Here is a 19,089-nt window from a genome sequence, read left to right on the forward strand (position 1 = left end):
CTTGAATCGACCCCACGGCTGCTTCGCATACTACTCAGGGTTTCCCTACGGGAAGATGGTGTAATTTTTTTTATTCCCCACCCACACCTATCTAGAACCGAAGGTACAATACTCCGGCGACTACAAACAAACTCTTACCCCCACAATACCCTACTCCATGCAATGTACCCCACCCTCTACCCCGCATCTTGCAAATACTGCCCCCATCCTGGCACCCTATACCATCTGGTATGGGGGTGTCAACAAACCCCGTCCCTTACTCCCAATCTCCAACCTACTTACGAGCAGTGGGTGGCACAACTGACCAGCTCCGACCTCTCCTCCCAGCGTAGCCTGGTAGAGAGGGCCCGGGTGGCCAGTGCAGGCCAGGGTATCCCGGACTAGAGGAAACCCCCCACCAGGCGGGTGCCCAGACAGCAGCACGTAAGGCTCGCATAAATAAAGTTTATTCCTCCTCCTCCTCCTGCGTCCACATTCACGTGCGGGAGACTCGACTAGTTTGGCTGCCCGGCCACTGTGGGTTAACCCTCAATGAAACCACTGACATAGCCAAAACAGCTTTGGCTTTACCGATCGTCGAAATTCTTCCCCCTTTTCTTGCGTGTTGTTGGCACGTTATCGCCAATACCTGTTGAATCAAGATGCTTTCGATTATGGTCTGAACACTTCTCCTGAACTTGAACACCTCAGGTACCGCTGGGAGAGAAGTTTATGCCAAACTCGCTTGTGCGAAGTATTGCTGACTTCTTCTCGTTGTGGTGTGCCGCCACTTAATCGCTGTTTATATAGGGCAAGTCTGATAACCTCCCCCTTGTGCCACTTTTGCCAAGAAATTGAATCCGAAGAACATTTCTTTCTTTTTGCCGCCGATTTTCTAACCATCAGAGAAGGCTGCTGGAGATTCCCCTGCTACGTTTTGAACTGCCTTTGAATGTGCCGGTGCTATTGTCGTTTGGGGGGACTAGGCTGGGTCGGTACCACAGGGACGTGTGCAACGCCATCCACTCCTTCATTTCGGAGACAGCTCGTCTGGAGTGTTAAAAACATTCCGATTAAGCTGACTTTTACCTAGTTTTCCTGCTATTCTATCTCTTGTTTTTTCATGTGTTTTTTTTTTCTCTCTCATGAACTTAAACCAAATTCTTCCTTCTGCTCATTATTTTGCCACACGTGATTGATTACAATGGAAACATAACTCTTGTTGGCCAATCCCGCTAAGTGGGTATGCGCCATTTTTCGGGCCACCACCACCACCACCAATCCAGCTGAGTATCATGTCTTCTTCGAGGCGTCAACAGCATGGCGCTATTCTCGTTGCCCGGATTCGTCATTCTCCTGCGCGCCCTCTCGGCATCGTACGTCGTTCAGCCGTCCCTGGAACAGCGTTCCGAGCTTCCTGATGCCGAAGCTTTAACTCCGCGCGGCCTTGCGGTGGCCGAGGAGGAAGAGGAGGCGTCTCTGTGCTCGCACCACGAACGGGCAGCCAAGTTTTGCCACACCGAACTCGGCGGGACTCTCGGAAACAGTCGCGGCCTGGAGGCCGATTCGGCTACGCCATCCTGCCCCAGCTTTTCGCCTCTGCCGAACCACACTACCACGGAGCCCATTTGCGCGAAGGTATGCGGAATGCGTTTTACCGGAAAAGCACTGAGAGACTCTGGTTTTAGGTAGTGTCTATTATCACGGCAACCGTGAGAATTACCATCAAAAATTTCTCCCGACAGTCGCCTCTCGTTGGCTAAGCACGCTACCCGGAGATTAAATGGGATAAATATTCCCTAAAAAGCCGTGTTTGCAGCTGCCCCTGTAGCGCTGTGGTATAGCACTTGGTTTAAAACGTGAAGGGTCAGGTTCGAGTCCGACATTGGAATTTTCTTTTTAGATTTTGGAATTTTTCGGTCATCGTGATTTTGTTAATGTTTTTTTACGCTGGTTTTTACTATATCAAGAGATCGATGCACACTACTTCTAGAACGGGTTGAATTGCGTTTAATATAGGTTGTGTTCTGTGTCGTTGGGCTGGGTTAGATCAGGTTTGTTGCAGTTCGCGGCTGGATTTGGGTAGGTTATGGCGCGTTCGGTTGGGTTACGTTAGATTCGGTGAGGTTATGTTACGTTAGGTTACGTTGGGACGTAACATTATGGAGAAAATTTCAGGCCAGCCAGCTTTTATGGAAATGCCGTGAGAATTTCTCGGAGGTAATTCTCACGGCTGCCGCGAGATTAGACGCAGCCCTGGTTTTACGCTTGGCCTCGGGGAGGGTGGATGCTTTTCTTGTGGGGTAATCTCGAAATCAGATCCATCCATACAGGAGTTGACAGGGCCATGTGGTTGTTGTTGTTGTCCTGCGATGTATGACACAGGGCCGCTATCTTCGTCTCCGTCTTTTCAAGATGCGGCTCTTACCGATAACAGACTGCGCGAAACACGAAAAGCGGATGATCGGATATATATTGCTTCCGCTGGAAATTGTACAAATAGTAATAAAAACAGGAATGTTGGCCGCGGTATTGGATGGGAAGGTAAGTTGCGTCTTAACGAAGAAGCTAACCCGAGCTGCTGGAGTAAAACTCAAATGGGACGCTATAATTGTCTGGGTTAAGACACCGAAAAGGATTAGTGAGGTAAGCCATCTTCGACGGACACTGGGGCGAATGCCAAGTCCTGTGGCCTGCCCATTTTTTAACGCGAAAACATTATTTATTTGGATAGGTCGAAAGTCCAACGTCGGATCCAAGGCATGCTTGCGACTTAAAACGGCACTTCAAGTTCTTACCGTGAGAAGCGAATGGCTGGAGGTGTTAGAAATGTGATCAGCAAGGGCCGCTTACTCCGACGTGTTGCATTCGGGAAGGCGTACCCGAGCCGAGCTCCGTCGCCTCCGACATGCGTGTGGTAGGGTGGCGAAGCGAGCGGCCAGCAAAAGTTGCTGACTTGGTGACGACGACAAGAAGCTGAAGGCAAACTTAACTTGCTTACTGCATGGCGGAGATGAGCCGAAGCCAGACAAGAACAATGCCCCGACGGGCGAGGTTACAGTACAGGACTCGATCAGTGTGACAGCATTCATTCACTGCTCCAATAGGAATGAACTTCAGCGCTTAGGGAACTCTGATTTATACACAAAGCGCTAACGGTCAAACAAACGTTCCCTTTGGTTTTTGCACACGGTGCGACATGGTACAGACACAAACAACGCTCTTTCCAGAGTTCGTGAGGGGTCGGTAGTAGTGGAGCTCGCTGAGTCCGAGAGAGGGGAGAGAGGTGGTCTCCGCAACGGTGTCCGCGTTAGCGTCACTAAATAAGCTACGCTTAAGAGTACCGCCACTTCGGGCACCCAGAAGCGTCTGGGGCCATTTTGTTTCTGACTTGCAGTGTCGCCATCTCTCCCAACGAAACCGCCGCCGGTTGTGATGGGCAGAGTGTGACCGACCGCTCTAGCGTCTGCACAGAGAGAGAGAGAGAGAGAGAGAGAGAGAGAGAGAGAGAGAGAGAGAGAGAGAGAGAGAGAGAGAGAGAGAGAGAGAGAGAGAGAGAGAGAGAGACGACCAGAAACAAAATGGCTGCGACCATATGTAAACAAATATCACTTCGTGCCAACCGACCAATGAAAATCCTGGCAGCACATAACAATGAGAGAACAGAGTGCCGATACTCTAAAAGCCTTTATTTAGTGACGCTAGTCCGCGTCCTTCGGGCATGCAGCCACCCGTCGCGTTACCACCTTAGAAGTTTGAATCACGCAGACAGCGAGGCGCCAGAGATCCGGCATTTCCTAGGCGCGTTGGGGCGTGTTGGGGTCCGTTGGCAGCAAGCCTTCGTCACCGACACAGAGGCGCCCACTCGAAAGTCGCACGTAATGGATGCTCCACCCCAAAGCCGAAGATTGCTGCACAAAGCTTGAAGCACACCGGCGCGCTGATTCGTAAAAGGCGCCTCTTGCTTGCAGGATCAGATGCCGCACTGTGACGGAGAGTTCCTTGGGGACGGAATCAGGCTCACCATGGACCAATCCTGCCTCAACGGACCGGGCAGGCTGGTGGCCGAGGGCTTTCTTTCACAGCGCGAGTGCAGCCAGATTATGCAACTGACCGTAAGCTTGCACGAGATATTTATTTATTTATTTATTTATTTATTTATTTATTTATATGTAGTTTTCCCGAACTGACACCACCCTCCCCACCCGCCCCCACATAGGCCGAGTCGCCATCCTTGTGCCAATAAAGTTTCATTCATTCATTTATTTATTTATTTATTTATTTATTTATTTATTTATTTATTTATTTATTTATTTATTTATTTATTTATTTATTTATTTATTTATTTATTTATTTATTTATTTATTTATTTATTTATTTATTTATTTATTTATTTATTTATTTATTTATTTATTTCAACATACCGACGAACCCATCAAGGATTTTAGCAGGAAGGGCATGAATATGAAATTTCAGATAAGGACACAATAAAGAATACATAGTATTTTATCTTTTTCGCGGTGCAAAGATGTGGCGCACTTCCCCGAACCCTCGCTTACAGGCCTGTCACCGCAGCAAACGATTACTGTATTTTGGGTGGCCGCGAAAAGGTTTTCCGTTGCGGAAGAATTGAACAAAGAATCCATTGGAAAAGCCTGAGTTACATCTTTTATTTTCGAGCAAGTCTCACTTACTGTCTATTTAGGATACACCAGGATACACACCTTCAGGATACACCAAGGATACACCGTAGGGATACACCCCGGTTGTACCGCAAACATGTTGATAGGCAACACAAGGAAAGGGCAACGAATTTGTAGCGGAAGCCAATTCGTGTTTGTCAACGCAGGTGTCGGCTTCCCACGCTAAAGCCGAAGGCAAAACATCACCTGGTCGACCGCGCGACGTTCATGTCTGGAGTGCTGACACCAAGTGGCTCGCCGAGGTAGGTAACCATTCGGAGATAGTCGGGCGCATTTGATGTAATCTGAGATGTAATCTTCCTTATGATAATTCCTGCTTTTAAATCGTGAATGTCTGCAATGTGCAGATTTGAACTGATAGGAGGTGAACGAAAGACGAAATGATGAGACGGAAGTGATGTAAATCAGGGGCGCAAAGAATAAAACCAAAGATGGCAGACGACCTTTGCATTAGAAAATGATTGGTTGCACGGAATGAGCAAGTTAACCCCCCTAGAGCAGCAGGGAAGCCTGTGAAACGCGCCACGGCTAGCACTTGATACGCCAAGCAGCTAGGCTGTTCGAAGACTCGGTCTTGAAAGTAACGTAGAGGGCACGACAAGGGCACCGTTGAAGTCGCACGTTATATGAGGATACGTCACAGTCGGAAGTGACGTCATCAATGGGATTAGTGGAACTTTTTTTTTTTTTGCAATGGCGTCACTACTTTTGCCAATCAGGGATGACGTCCCTTTCCGTGCATGTTGACTTGCTTATCGGTACGCGGCGCTATCTTATGTAAGGGCATATACGTGTAAAACCAGTTGTAGGGGCTTTGCATAACGATGCCACGAATTCTAAAATTTGTCACCCGCGTACTTTTTAGGCTCAATTGATTATTTTTGTTCCTGCGCTGGTTTCATCGTATCTCTTGTCAGCATCGTCGCTGTATACCATACACTTACATGCTATTACATTGGCGAACGGCAACCTGTACGTTCGGCCGTACGCAATGCAGTGCGCCTATTGCCCCACTTAAAAGTTAGTCTGTTCACTCTGCTACCAAAAGCGCATGAACGCGACTTTCATCTTTCGCCTCCGTAGGAGATGCCTCATTCGGCGGCTACTTGGGCGGCTGCGGGTGTGGTCCTTACGTCGTTGAGAAAAGTTCGACGCTACGCGCAGGCGTACTTCAGACTACGGTCGCGCCTGCGCCATCAATATTCTCGCCTCGAATGCCATGCGGCTCCCACAGGTGAGGGAGTAGTTTTTAACGACGGAGCTGTTTAAGCTTCATCTTGGTCCGGTGGCGTTAGCAAAAAACAAGAAAATTGTGGTTGATTCCTCTGTCATAGGAATCAGTCAAACACGAAAGTGAAATATGCAGCGAAATCTGCAGCTGAGCATGATTTGCGGGTCGGCGGCTGTCTTGTGCGTGTGCTTGGCAGGCGACGTCCTGCTGGTGGGTCGCTTCAGAAAAGGTATACTGGCGTCATTTCCGTGACGGATATGACGTCAGCAAAATCTAGGTGTATCCCGGCAGCACTTTCATGCTAAAATATAAAACCCGAAAACGAACAACCTTAAGTATAACGTAATTTTTAGTACTATAGGTTGCTTCCCCACAAGAACACCCTGTGTGCAGGGGTGCACCCTTTACAGGCCACATGCTTCGTTTTACTGGCGTCACTTCTGTGAAGGATATGGCGTCAGTGAAATCTTCGTGTATCCGGGAATGAAACACTTTCGATTTAATAAAAACTTCCCGCGCGAAACGCCCGGAACGAACGCTACGCCCAGCCTCGCAATAACCTCGCCCGACTGCGTGGGAGGAGCCTACCTATGACGTCACTGCACTGACGTGGCGACACACAGCGCCTCGTGACTTCGCGCCGAGAACATCGTTTAGAATTCCGCAAAACACGGGTCGACCGAAGAAGTATGTAACCCCCGAGTAAGAAGAACGCTTTCGTGTCGCTGCTCTAGAACACATGACGCGGCCACGATCCAACTCAGAGTACCGCGCCGAAGCCGCCACGCCTTAACGGCAGCGAAGAGTGAAAGATCCCGCATACCGCGCTAGTGATGAAGAGGGGGTCGACCTATCAACACTTAGCCTATATCCTTGCAAAAACATCGCAAAACCTAACAAAACATAGCAAATCGTGGCAAACCCTAACATAACCGGACGAAGGTAGGTGGACCCGCAGCTCTGCTATTTTTCCAGCTTTGAACCACTAGTGCAACAGCAGTGACCAGCCCTCCACCGACTGTAATTATTGCTAGATGCGGCGAAGATTGAATCTAAGGCGTAAAACACCACTTAACGTTATCATCGCCACAGATTTGGCAGTGTTATCTGTTCCACCAGAGTAATGGACTCTGCTTCCACTTAAAGGGACACTGAAGTGAATTTGTCAAGCTCCCGTTTTTGCTTGCACTGCGTAGACTGGCTCAAATTAGCACACTTTTCATCGTTTATCCGGTTGACAAATCGGTAATTATTTTACAAAGCGCGAAAGAAGAAAAACTACCATGCGCGGTTTGCGGCGGCCGCACCAACTAAGGCTGTGACGTTGAGAGGAGGGGCGCCGTGATTGGACGATGCCCAAGGTTAGCAATCAAACAAGTTTCGGTTTCGGTTCTGTAAAACATAACCAATGGCGTTGTTGGATGGGCATTCTCAATATCTCAGTAATCATCGTACCGCGCTTCTGCCATGTTGTCGGCTGTAAAATGCACAAGATAAGCCTCCCAGGACGGCTTGTAGTCGTAGCATTCACTAGCCGAGACCTACGCAGTGCATGAACGCCCTCCGCGTACCCGCAGACGCCCAAATGTCGTGCGCTTTTCCCCCATATTTGGAGCTTGCCTCCCTCATGCCTGTATCGTAAAAAGTGTGTTCGTACCAGGCCAAGGGTTTGTTCATTCTGGCATGTGCCCACTGCCTGCAAGCAGTCGGTGCTTATGGCAACAGCACGCCAACGAGAACTCGCTAGCGCGGCAGTGCCAGCCTGCGCGCGTTTTGTGAACTAGTTCATGTAGCCATGAACGTTCCGGCCGAAAAAAAGGTGAACTCAATATAGAAAACATCGGCGGCAAACAAAAAAGTTAACTTACAAAAAAAAAAAGCACATACCCGCGGGGATTTGAACTCGTGACTTGGAAAACACTTGCGGGGACATACCTAGCACCTCAGACAACTGAGCCACGATGGGGGATGCGATGGCTCCGCTAATATAGGGTATATATTGTACAACCGGTTTACACTTTTATTTAGTTTTGGCATTTCAAGGAGCTTAGGTGACTATTTGTTGTACTGTGCTCGTGCAGTAAGCATCGCCCGAGTTTCCACAGTAGCTCACGTCTAGCAATTGCATTTCGTAGACGGAAAAGCGTTCGCAGATGCGTAGTCGTGCTGCTGACCGCTGTGCTTGTTCGCCCAGCGCAAAAAAGTGCTTCCCGCGCCCTAGTTTTACGCTGTACGGTAAAAATATCAGTTGATTTTATTTCCTTAGTACCTATATTGACTTCGCTGACTCTTCTCCCGCCTTCAAGAGGCCTTATGTTTTCCTACTGGCGTACCAGTCAGCGAAGCGTCGCATATGTGCGCTTGTGCAGCGCTTGTGTGATTGACTTGGAGCTAGATACAGTGAACAAACAAACCAAGTAAAGAAAGGCACATTCTTCCATTCACAAACGTGTCCTGGCTTCGTTTCAACTAAGCGAACGAATTGCGACCAAGCAATTTTTTTTAACCTCCTGGACTGCGACGACCCGCCGGCGGCCGGCGGACGAAACGCTGGGCCGACTGACTCTGTTGGCCGGGGAGCCGTGCAGTAGCGCCGCAGCCAATTGCCAGCTCATCCCCTCCTGACGTCACACGAAAACGCCACAGAAAATGGGCGAGCGTAAAGAGAGGAGGACAGCATTTTCGAATTAGTTTTTCTACTAAATAAAATCGCGTAAACGCGTCTAGAGTGGTCGAAACATGGCCTGGGGACTCCGGACTACAATTTGCGCTAGTAATCCCGCAATGTTTACATATCACTTCAGTGTCCCTTTAAAGGACACGGAGAAGGAATGTATATTGGAGGCGAAACACCGATTGCGGCAGGCGCGGGCGAACGACCAGATCATGTCGCAATGAAAAGTAACACGGACTACGATGCTTCGACGGCGAAGGAGTTGACAACGGCACATGACGGACGAGATGACAGCGGCCGCGTACAATCCTTGGCTGCGCATCGAAATGCCAGCTGCGGCATCTGCGCAGTTCCTGCAACAGGGGCCGCCAGCTTAACCTGCGCCAAGTGTGAGTGGCGTTATCTAGCCGCACTAGGAAGCGTCGTTTCCCCTCCTGTCTGCGACTTCGGGTGACCGAGCTCTCAACCGTTCGGTTGCAGTTATGAGCCGTTCAATTCGGTACGCATGCGTGTCCCAACGTTCTTTCCCATCACTGCGAGAGTTAACCAAAATAATTTCCACTTTTTCAATGGGCTAGGCGTTCACAACGGCTACGCTAACCATGTCTCCCCCTTCCTCCTCTCCTTCTTTAGGGGCTCGGGCTATCGGCGTCTCATGTCGTCGTCTCATGTCGATGAGACGACGACACCAGGACACTCGTTTACGCTTAGCGCTAGAAAGTAACGCGTACTAAAATAACACACCGGGACACTCGTTTTGCGACGCCTCGTGCTAGAAAGCTTCGTGCTTCCAGCAAAGTTATAGGTGGTATTCGTTAAAAAGTTCAGCTGTCAATTTCTTCGCTTGGCAACACTGGAAACGGCCCCCACAGACATGTCACGGCTTGGGCCACTGCGACCGCACGCCGAAGAAAAGAAAAACATAGGCGTGCGTCGTCTGCTCCGTTTCAACCCGACTCTCAACGTTGGCGTCAACAGAGATGTTATTAATCGCACTCACATTGGACTCGAGGCAATACTTTGCGTTCGGCGAGGTAGAGTTTGTAAATGTGCTTAGCACGGACAAGCACAGCCATCCCGCGGAGCCCGACGTAACGAGTGACGGCGCACTCACACGGTTGCCTGCATGCGCGCCTCGCCAATGAATACAAGCAATACCTCTACCCCCAATGGTTTCATGTCCATGGGCAAAAACACCAAGGGGCCAAGAATACACTTGTGCACTGCATGCTTCGCCCCTTCCCGAGTTTCACGTTAGTGGAGATGGCCTGGGCTTTCTTTCTTTTTTTTTTTTGGGGGGGGGGAGGGGGAAAGCAGTGCTTTCACCAGTTCCAATCGTCGCGTAAATTATCTTGCTGCGAGCTTGGGGATGGGGGGGGGGGGCTTTTTAAAATATCAAAACTGTGACCAATTTATATCACTCAGCGTACTAAGGATAAAATATGCGATTGAACCGATAAAGTGACGTTACGAAAAAAGCGCTGGTGGGACGAAGACACAGCACGACGACGGTTTGCTGTGTCTTTCTTCATCGTGGATAACGAACTCGCCCAAGAAACCGCACTCCTGAACAGGTGACTTTATTTTCAACTAGCATGAATTCCATCACGCATAAGCTACTTATAGCGGACACTGGGTTTCCCAGTACTTTGCTTTCCACCATCGCACCATTTGTATAGCAACCACTTTTGATTGCTTAAGTGCATTTCCGCGAGCCTCCTCTTGATGAATTTCGCGGGCTATTGTTTGCAGGAGCCCATAAGGGGGTCGAAAACGCAGGTTCCGGGACTCAAATGGAAAGCTGTCGGCTGCAACCCAACGGCTCCTGCGCCCAGCCCGACCACAGCTCGAAATTGGAGCACTATGGGTCAGTCAACGACCGTTTCTCCTGCAGCTTTCTTGCGGCCGTTCCTGCCTAACCTACACGGGCAGTTACGCGCAGAACTTGGACGCAATTTCGGCAAAGGACCCGCCGCGGTGGCTTAGTGGCTAAGGCGTTTCGCTGCTCAGCACGAGGACGCGGGTTCGATTCCCGGCTGCGGCAGCCGCTTTTCTGATGGAGGTGAAAAGCAAAGATGGCAGCATCTCCACTCCGTAGATGATGACTCGAAATAACATCCAAGTTGCGCCCCGAGCGTCATTCGATTTGAGCCGTGAGTTGCACCTTGGTTATTCCCTAAACGAAACTGCAAGTCACGGTTCAAATCGAATTTCGCTTGATTTCGCTTAATGGTGGTGTGCGCATGGATGGACGCGGACGTACATTAGAGAGTTTTAGTACAGCATTTGTTGCTTTTGCGTACGGTAAACGCTAATTTTTGCGTCACGCTACATGAACACCGCGAGAGGAGTTTTAGTAAAGCGTCTCATCAGTTTTTCGTAGCGACACGCTAATGCTTACGGCGCCATCTGTCGAATGTTTTGCGAAATGAATCGCCGGCTGATCTGCTAGCGGAGTGCCGGAGTGCTGGGACATTTTACGACTATCCAAACAATTGTAAACAAACGCTTACCCGTTAGTATTGGATGCAACACGGCCATAACACGACATGAATATTATCTTACCTGAGTACGTTCCATAAAGAAAACGTTTAAGCCTCGTGGCACTTTCGTGAAATCGCAAAGAACGCCCTGAACCGAATGCCCGGGTTTGACGCATACATTTTATTCAACTTCAAAACAATCCAGAGATGCGTTTCGAACGAACACAACGTCACATGTGTTGCAAGTCCGAACCGCGATCGACAGGCGATCGGTTGTTTGCCTCCTCCCGCCCGTCGTAAATTAGGCACTCACCTCGCGCGCGGTTTGCGGGGACAAACAGCAAGTCACTCAACTCTGGCGCGCAAGCCGAGAAGACTTTTTTTTAGCCACGCACTCTGCACATGCCCGATGCGAGGTTGAGTCGTACGTCGCTCGAGAAAGATAATCCAGAGCATGGGAAGCACTATCCACCCGCAGAAGCACAACGTCGCATTTCGCAGCTTCGGTCGCTGGCTTGGCTGCAAGCTTCATTCGGACAGTCAGCGATGTTACGACGATACAGAGCTGCGCGAGGGCGACGTGCTAACCACTCGACGTATTTAAAAAATTCCCGCGCCTTCCCGCGAGGGGAACACGAGTAAATGCAGAGCATTGGGGGTCGTTAACGCCGCGTAAAGTCGCGTTAGGGTGGGTATTTGGGTCGTAGTTGCGTTGGTGTTGGTTTGGGGTAGAGAGAGGAGAGTAAAGTCGCGTTAGGGTGGAGCGAGCGTCAACCAAGGAAGGAAGGAGCAACGCAGTGACTGAAGCACGAGCGACCGCTAGCCGCTTTATATTTGCAGCGCGCGCAGTAGAGGGAGAGCAGTACGGGGGGGAGAGCGCGCATGCGCAAGCAGCGCGCGCCCTTCCACGCCCCACCGCGCTGCTATCACACACCTGTTACGCCGAGACCGCGACGGAGCGAACGGGCTGACTACGACGCGTGCGCGTGCCAGCTGCTGTTGAGAGAGAGGAGGGAAGGAGGAGAGGCGCACCTGCTGCGGACGCGGAGCTGTGGACGCCGTCCGACGCAGGAAGAGGCGAGGCGAGAAATGCTCTGCATTTAAAACACAGGAGCAAAGAACTAAGTCTATCGGAAGCAAATTCCTGTACGCAGAAGAGCGGAACCGTGGATGGTTGTGCTACTTGCCGCCATGTTGGAAACGCAAGCGGTCTCACGTACGCACGCTGTTTTGCTAAAATAGCGTCCGCTATTCTTCCGTCCGCTAAACGCAGAAGCGGCTTAACGTACGGCGCATGCGGAGTGCGATCTACGCAAAAAATAGCGTTCGCTAACTGTTTGCGCACGTCTGCGTACGTTATTCTAAAACTCTCTATTGGGAGGTCCTAAGGTACTCCGCACCGTTACAGGCGAGGGAGTAAGCCGTTTTACTCTCGGGTACTAACTCACGGTCGTAGCCCAATGGGTAAGACGACTGACGCTAAGTCTGTATGGTCTACCAGACACAGGCTCGGATCCTGCCAGTGCCAGTGTGATTTTTTTCGATCGTAAATGCTATGCGCACGGACGCGGACGCACAGTGTGCGGTTCTAAGGTACTCCGCACCTAAAAACCCCGTGTGTACGAGATTTCTGCGCACGTTAAAGATCCCCAGGCGGTCGAAATTAATCCGGAGCCCTCCACTACTGCGCGCCTCATCGTCTGCGTTGCGTCGGCACGTTAGACCCTACAATCAACCAATCAATCGATTTCGGCAAAGGTTTACCCTTCTGGTATTGATTTTGGTTAGGTTCAGGGCAGACTGATATCCCATAAACGCGCTTGTCGTCATGCATTTGTTACTCGACGCGATGCTGAGCGACTTTCTTTGATTCACGTGTCATTACCGAGCGCGTGTTATGCATAATTTATCTTCACTTGCAGAGCCGTCCTGTTCCTGAATGCAGATTTCCAAGGAGGCCATTTCGTCTTTGTAGGGAAAACAGCCTCCAGCATACGGGTGAGTGTCTGCAGCGGTTTTAGGAGAGCCGCACGAGCAAGGGGCGCGTTCCAATTGACGCCTTCGCTGCCATCTTTGCGGACAGTCCGCCATGTTAAGCCCCGTTCAAATTCAAACAAAGCAGTCAACGAAGACTGCTTCGGAGAGGCAGCATCGAAGTCAGCAACGATGCAGGCTACCTTCCTGTCTAATCTGATAAGTGACGCCAGCGCCCCCTTTTTGTGTACGAATGTTTGGACAAATTAACTTATTTTATTGAAATATTTAGTACAATTTACTAATAGCGAAGCTGCTTTTGTTCAGTTTTTAAATGACATAATGTTCGTAATAATGGTAATATTATTTACGAAACCTGCGGCATGCGTTTCTCGACATGTCTCCTTCAAAGCTGTCGTCTGCGTTGGTGACCGCTGCACTGTTCCAATTCTGCTTCCTTTAGACGTCCGAGTAGACTGCTTCGTAACCTGGCTACCAAGCTGTCCGCGAATTGGAACGCAGCCCAAGTTTCCGGCCGTGTGATTACAACAAAAGAGGTGACCAGAGGTCAGGCGCCCGCAGATATAGTTTCCCTGGTCACAGCTGTTTAAACTTCCCGCGTCCCACGTTAGTAGAGGCAGAGAAGAAACAAAAAAAGATGCTTGTTTCTTTTATTGAAGCTGTTGAACACATTTTTACAGCGAAGCTGTTAGCGTCTAGTTTGTCGCAAAATTTCGTGTCCTCAACAAAAAAACCCAGGCAAGACCCAGCCGTTCTCGCCTAAAACGCCAAGCGCCTGCGTCAGGCTAATCAGGTATACAGCATAGAGCTTAGTATTCGTTAAAAAAACCAAACAAGCATCGAACTTGAACAACGGGATCCCCCTTTCCAGCATGTTTTACTGGTCAAAATTGTTTGCAGATTATGTTTGAAGGCTAAGCAGGGTTAGTGTCACTAAATAGAGCAGCTCTCCCCCAAGACACCGAGCGCATGCGTCAGGGAAGCCAGGACCTGCAGTATTTGCCGCCAGAGAAGTCGAGCGCAAGTGATAAGCCCATCGAGACGACGAGAAACATTTCATACCCTCCCCCGCCAGCATTTGTAGTGTTTTATAACAGATTCGCTGGACATCGCTTCCGCAGGGCGAGATGGTAACCATTTTGTTATCCCACAATGTCATTTTAAGTGCGAATGCACTTCTTAGTCGAGCCTACTTCGTCCGCCGCCGTCCTTCCGTCCGCAGCCTAGCAACGGAGCTAGCTAGCGTGCCTAGCAACGGCGCCGGATTTCCGACGCGTGAGGGCGTTCGCGTAGCGCCTCCTCTCCCCCCTCGCCTACTCTCCAGCTCGCAACACCCTCTCTCGGCGCGCCAGCCAGGCCACTACACTATATAAAAAAATAACAGCATCCGGCGCCCGGTTTCGATCCGAGGACGCAGCGCGACGCTCTACCGACTAAGCCACGGAAGCCACGCTGATTTCAGAGTTAGGAACGCTCCTTATATCTTTAACGCATTCAAACTACGTCGTCAGCGGCGTGCGTTGGCGACTCAGCGGCGTTATAGCGGCTTGATAACTGCGTGGTGTACACGTGATACTACAAACCCGATGGAAGAGATGGAAGAGAAGGCGGCGAGGCGGTGGGCTGCGGGGGCCGAGCGCAAGCGCCGCAAGCGGGCCGACAACCGTGCATTCGCACTTTCACATTCTCCCCCTCGGGGAAATGCGGGAAACTTTTTGCCTTGTTGCAAGCGATCAGTTGCCTGTGCGTACTTTCATGAGTTGTAGTTTACGCATTGCATGCGCGACTGTTTGAGCGAGGTTCTCCTCCGCACACCGGCCCCGTAATGTGTATGCAGCAGTTTGTCTCGAGTCAGCGGGATGAGCCAACTTTAAAAACGAGGAGCTCGCCGAGAGAAATGAAACGCGCAAAGGCAGGCCAAATGCGCAGAAACCGAAGCGTTACTTCCGCGCGCAGGCACAGCTAGGATCCTCTCATGCCCCTCTTGCCACGAGAAGCAACCCTAGTGAGACCGCTTATGAGCTCATCTCTGAGATAAACCACTTTTTGCCTGTTACTGGCCGAGCACGTAGGGGCAGCGGTTGTTTCGGTTACCAGCCGCGGCGGCCGCTTTTCTGGTGGAGGCGAAAAGCAAAAACGCCAGTGGGGTTTAGATTTCGGCACACGTTAAAGATCCCCAGGTGGTCAAAATTAATCTGCAGCCCTCCATTACGGCGCGACTCATCGCATGCGCTTCTTCGGTGCTTTAAACCCTACAATCAACATCAAGTGCTGCGGTTGTCCTGCCGTTCTGCTTGTAGCGATGCTATGTTCAATTTATTCAACATCTAAGCAATGTTTGGAGCGCAGAAAAAAAGCATGCAAAAGCTTGACAGGGCCTGCGCCCCAATGCATGGCACACAGCACGGTCAAAAGAACAATGCTAAACCATATTGCAAAGGCAAGGATGGCAGCATGGTTCATCTGGGACGCATACAATGATAATTTAGATACGTACCGTGCGTAAAATTGTGTCAAGGTACAACTGTAGTGAAGAAATAGGAAGTATAAAGAAGATGCCATCGAAATAAACAGCAAAAGAAAGTAAACATAAAAACACACGCACAAAGAAAAAAATGAACGAGACAAAAGTACAATAAGGCGTCAAGTTTACACGAACATCTCGCGCAGCTCCTTAAAAGATATGGATAATAGTATATCTACGTTGGAATGTCGAGCCAGCTCATTTATTGTTCTTGGAAGTCGAAATTTTACCATTTGGTCTCCGTAATTCGAGCGGAATTTTCGAATTTTTAGTTTACATGCGCTACACAGCAAAATCCTGCTCTTTGCCTAACCCGCAAGCAAACTTCACTGCATGCTGTCGTGTCATGCGTTGAAGATAAAGCTTGCAAGTTTCGTTACTGCTAGGGAATTATACGGCGGCCTCTTCTAGAGGAGAGACGTAGCTTTTACTTGCGCACGAGTAACCCACTTCCACACCAGTCGCCTATGCCAGAAGTTGGTCCATTAGCGAGAAAGCCGGTGTTGGCGCCTGTAACAGCAAAATGGCTCCCAGACCACGTGTCTTCGTACCTTTCCGCCGTAGAGTTCTTTGTAACCGTCCGTTACTCACAGCGACAGCTTTTTCGCCTCGTGGGACTCTTAAAGGAGCCATGAAAACACAGTACAAGTTTGTTTGATTCGAAATATTTCGTGTTTTATAGTGCCCCCAGCGCTTGTCCGGATGTAAACGATGTTTTATTCACTGAGAAATTACTCAATTTAAGCTAAAATTTTGGTTCTCGCGCTAAAACGTGTGTTTGAACGACGTTTGCAATGACATCATAACAACAGGTCTTTCGGCTAAACTTGGTGTGTAGCGCAGACTTGTTGTTGTTTTTTCGTTTATTTAATAGCCTCAAGGCTTAGTTACTACATACTGCTTACTGCTGGTCAACCTAGATGGGGCTACCACACCGCGGCAAGCCGTTTTCTGCATCTGTTTTGTTTTTGATCGTACTTGAATCTGGCTTGTTTTTGTTCAGGGAGAAAATAATCTTTCGGGAACCATAGTGCTCGCTCGACAAGTATGGTCACGTAAGACACCGTCGCTTGCGTCAATCGGCCAGTGTTGTCTGAGACAACCCCAACGCCCCGCAGTGCTGTGCATCTAAACCAAGCATAGTGCGCGCAGTACCTGCAACAGTACGCATCGGTACTTCTATGTTTACGTGTACTTTCGTAACCTCCACTGTCTGTCCCACCATTCTTACTGATATAAAAAGAATGAGCACTAAATTTAGGCGCTAATAGCTCGTTCGGCAAGCTTATAAGCCCCGCCTAACTTGCGTTTGCTTTTTCCGGCCTCCGCCAATTGCAGAGCGGGCTAGTATGACGTCATAGGGTCTGTTGCGGGAAATGAGCTAGTGGGTCACACGGCCATTCCCTTTTCTCCTAAATATATAGCTTCTTTGAGCGAAGTTTACGTTAAAAGTGGTGTCAGTCTGATTATAACGAGGCAATCTTTTGAATGAACCAAACCTGTGTTTTTTGTTCATGGCCCATGCGCCTCCCCTATGCTTCCCTCAGCGTTCTACTTTCCCATCTCTACTCATTCATAGCCCCTCCTCACTAACTATCAACGCTTCTTTCTTTTATTTCGCAGGCGTCGGTTCGCCCGAAGTGCGGCCGGGCCGTGATCTTCGCCGGTGACCAGCCCCACGGTTACTTGCCGCTGGTCGGAGGTCGTGCGTGCCGTCTAGTGCTGGGCTGGCGGGACGCGCACGGGGACGCACCCCGGAGCGCGTCTCGGACAACACGCGCGTCCCGAAGACGCCTCGGCCGATCGCAAGGGATGCGAACTAAGGACCTGGCTTCCCGCGCATTTTTTGTCGATAGGCTCCGAACGTCCGCCCCCCTCACGGCGAGCACCCGCATTCTAGTGGTCTTGGCTGGTATGGCGCCTGTCGCGCTGTGCTACACCTGCTACTTCTCGTACATGTTCTACTTTCGGTATCGTTGGCGGCGGTAGTATTCGGAGAGTTTGTATAATTAAATGCTGTACACCGATCCAAAAATGCTAATGTCGCCTTTCAAACTCTGAATTTATGCGTCGTTCGCTGCTTATACTTCTGACGAACTTCGTGTATACATCAAGCGTGATGAGAAAGAGCAGGGATATAAAAAAGCCTGGCATTCAACAAAAGACGGAAAGTTTTGCGCACAGTTTGCTTCCACCACATGTATAAGGTATACAGGTATAATTTTACGTGTATACGGTACAATTTTACCTGTAATATACCTGTATAAGGTACACAGGTATAAGTTTAGGTGCGGCGTGTGCACCGCTTCGACGAGTTCGACGGCTCGACGAGTTCGACGTGGACGTAGGGAAAGTCGTGCACGGCGTGCATCGAACGGTTCCCGTGCCGCGAGACGGTCGTCTGGTTCCGGAGTTGGGGCACACACTCGCAACCCTCTGCGAAAAAAAAAAAATGAAGGAAGCTCACGCTAACGCGTAAGACTTGAAGGTATACCGAAGCTGTACCGGCTGTACGCAACCTTCACGATCACCACAAAGGTTTAAGTTCATGATTGCAGCCCATTTGCTTCTTCTTCGCGGCCGCAACGACGTTTAATCCACAATTGCTCTGGTAAGTGTAAGCTTCTTTGATTTTTTTTTTTTTGGAAGTGAAAATTATTGAACATAACTTGGAGTAGCGTAAGCTATAAGGTGTCTTTCTCATTCTGAGCGAGTGTTGCCACGATTACGGCGTTTCTTTTTGCTTTTTGTTTTTTGCTAATCTTGGCCGATCTCCCTGAGTAGGAATGCTTGGCTTGACAAACGTGCGCCGGGGACACTGGGCAGTCGTCGCGAGGCACGCGCACACGAGCGCTCGGCATTTTCTTGGTTTTGTTAACTGCCGGGCAATCGCCGCGAGGCACGTGCTCACGTGCGCGCGCTCACGTGCGCGCGCTAGGCAATTTATTTGTATTTTTAACTGCGGACACAAAAAAATTACAATTTGCTAAACAGCTTCGCCGTTAATAGACAAGAAAAGCCCCGCTCAGCAAGAACACAAACGTACATCACCGACGAGAAACATCTGGGACATGACACAATGATTCAAAACGGCGGCAAAGCCCTGCTGGTCGAGCGTTCCACTGCCCAGCGTGCTTTCCCCAGGTACCACAAGTGCACGCTGTGATTGCGCAGTGGAGACATCGAATTTTGGCAGGCCTCTGGGGTAAGGCTAGGGATGGCAAAATGCTTGTTTATGAAAATCTATACTGATCTTAAAAGCAGGGCGCTAACTCTGACTTCTTGTTTTAACAGAGATATTGCGCTATTCAATGCTGTTTTGTCTTTTATTCGGCGGCGAACGATGTTTGCTTAAAATTAAGCTCTAATTTATCTCTTGTGTATCTTACATTTTTACGCCGTGATGCAAAAGATCTTGTCACACATCGTGAAGGCCTAGGAGGACCGCCTGCAGTCATGGAAGGCACTTTTAGCAAGGTAGGTGGCAAGGTAGGGGAGGA

General features: G+C 49.8%; 1 protein-coding gene across 1 annotated transcript; it reads left to right on the plus strand.

Moving 5' to 3' along the window:
• The first annotated feature begins 10,083 nt into the window (after positions 1-10,083).
• On the plus strand, positions 10,084-17,664 carry LOC144162128 (prolyl 3-hydroxylase 3-like). Its single transcript, XM_077692619.1, has 4 exons — positions 10,084-10,161; positions 10,340-10,454; positions 12,993-13,068; positions 17,213-17,664. The coding sequence occupies exons 2-4, from the start codon at positions 10,381-10,383 to the stop codon at positions 17,576-17,578; spliced, it is 516 nt and encodes a 171-aa protein (XP_077548745.1). The 5' UTR covers positions 10,084-10,161; positions 10,340-10,380; the 3' UTR covers positions 17,579-17,664.
• The last annotated feature ends 1,425 nt before the right edge of the window (positions 17,665-19,089 follow it).

Source organism: Haemaphysalis longicornis, unplaced genomic scaffold (genome assembly GCF_048455015.1).
Source record: "Haemaphysalis longicornis isolate Haplotype H1 unplaced genomic scaffold, Haemaphysalis longicornis Haplotype H1 scaffold_12, whole genome shotgun sequence".
Taxonomy (NCBI): domain Eukaryota; kingdom Metazoa; phylum Arthropoda; class Arachnida; order Ixodida; family Ixodidae; genus Haemaphysalis; species Haemaphysalis longicornis.

Bases quoted from the DNA above. Each gene is read 5' to 3' on its own strand.
- LOC144162128 (XM_077692619.1), top strand. From the start codon at position 10,381: ATGGAAAGCTGTCGGCTGCAACCCAACGGCTCCTGCGCCCAGCCCGAC. The intron at 10,455-12,992 runs GTCAGTCAACGA...CTTCACTTGCAG, and splicing joins TCGAAATTGGAGCACTATGG to AGCCGTCCTGTTCCTGAATG. The intron at 13,069-17,212 runs GTGAGTGTCTGC...TTTATTTCGCAG, and splicing joins AAACAGCCTCCAGCATACGG to GCGTCGGTTCGCCCGAAGTG.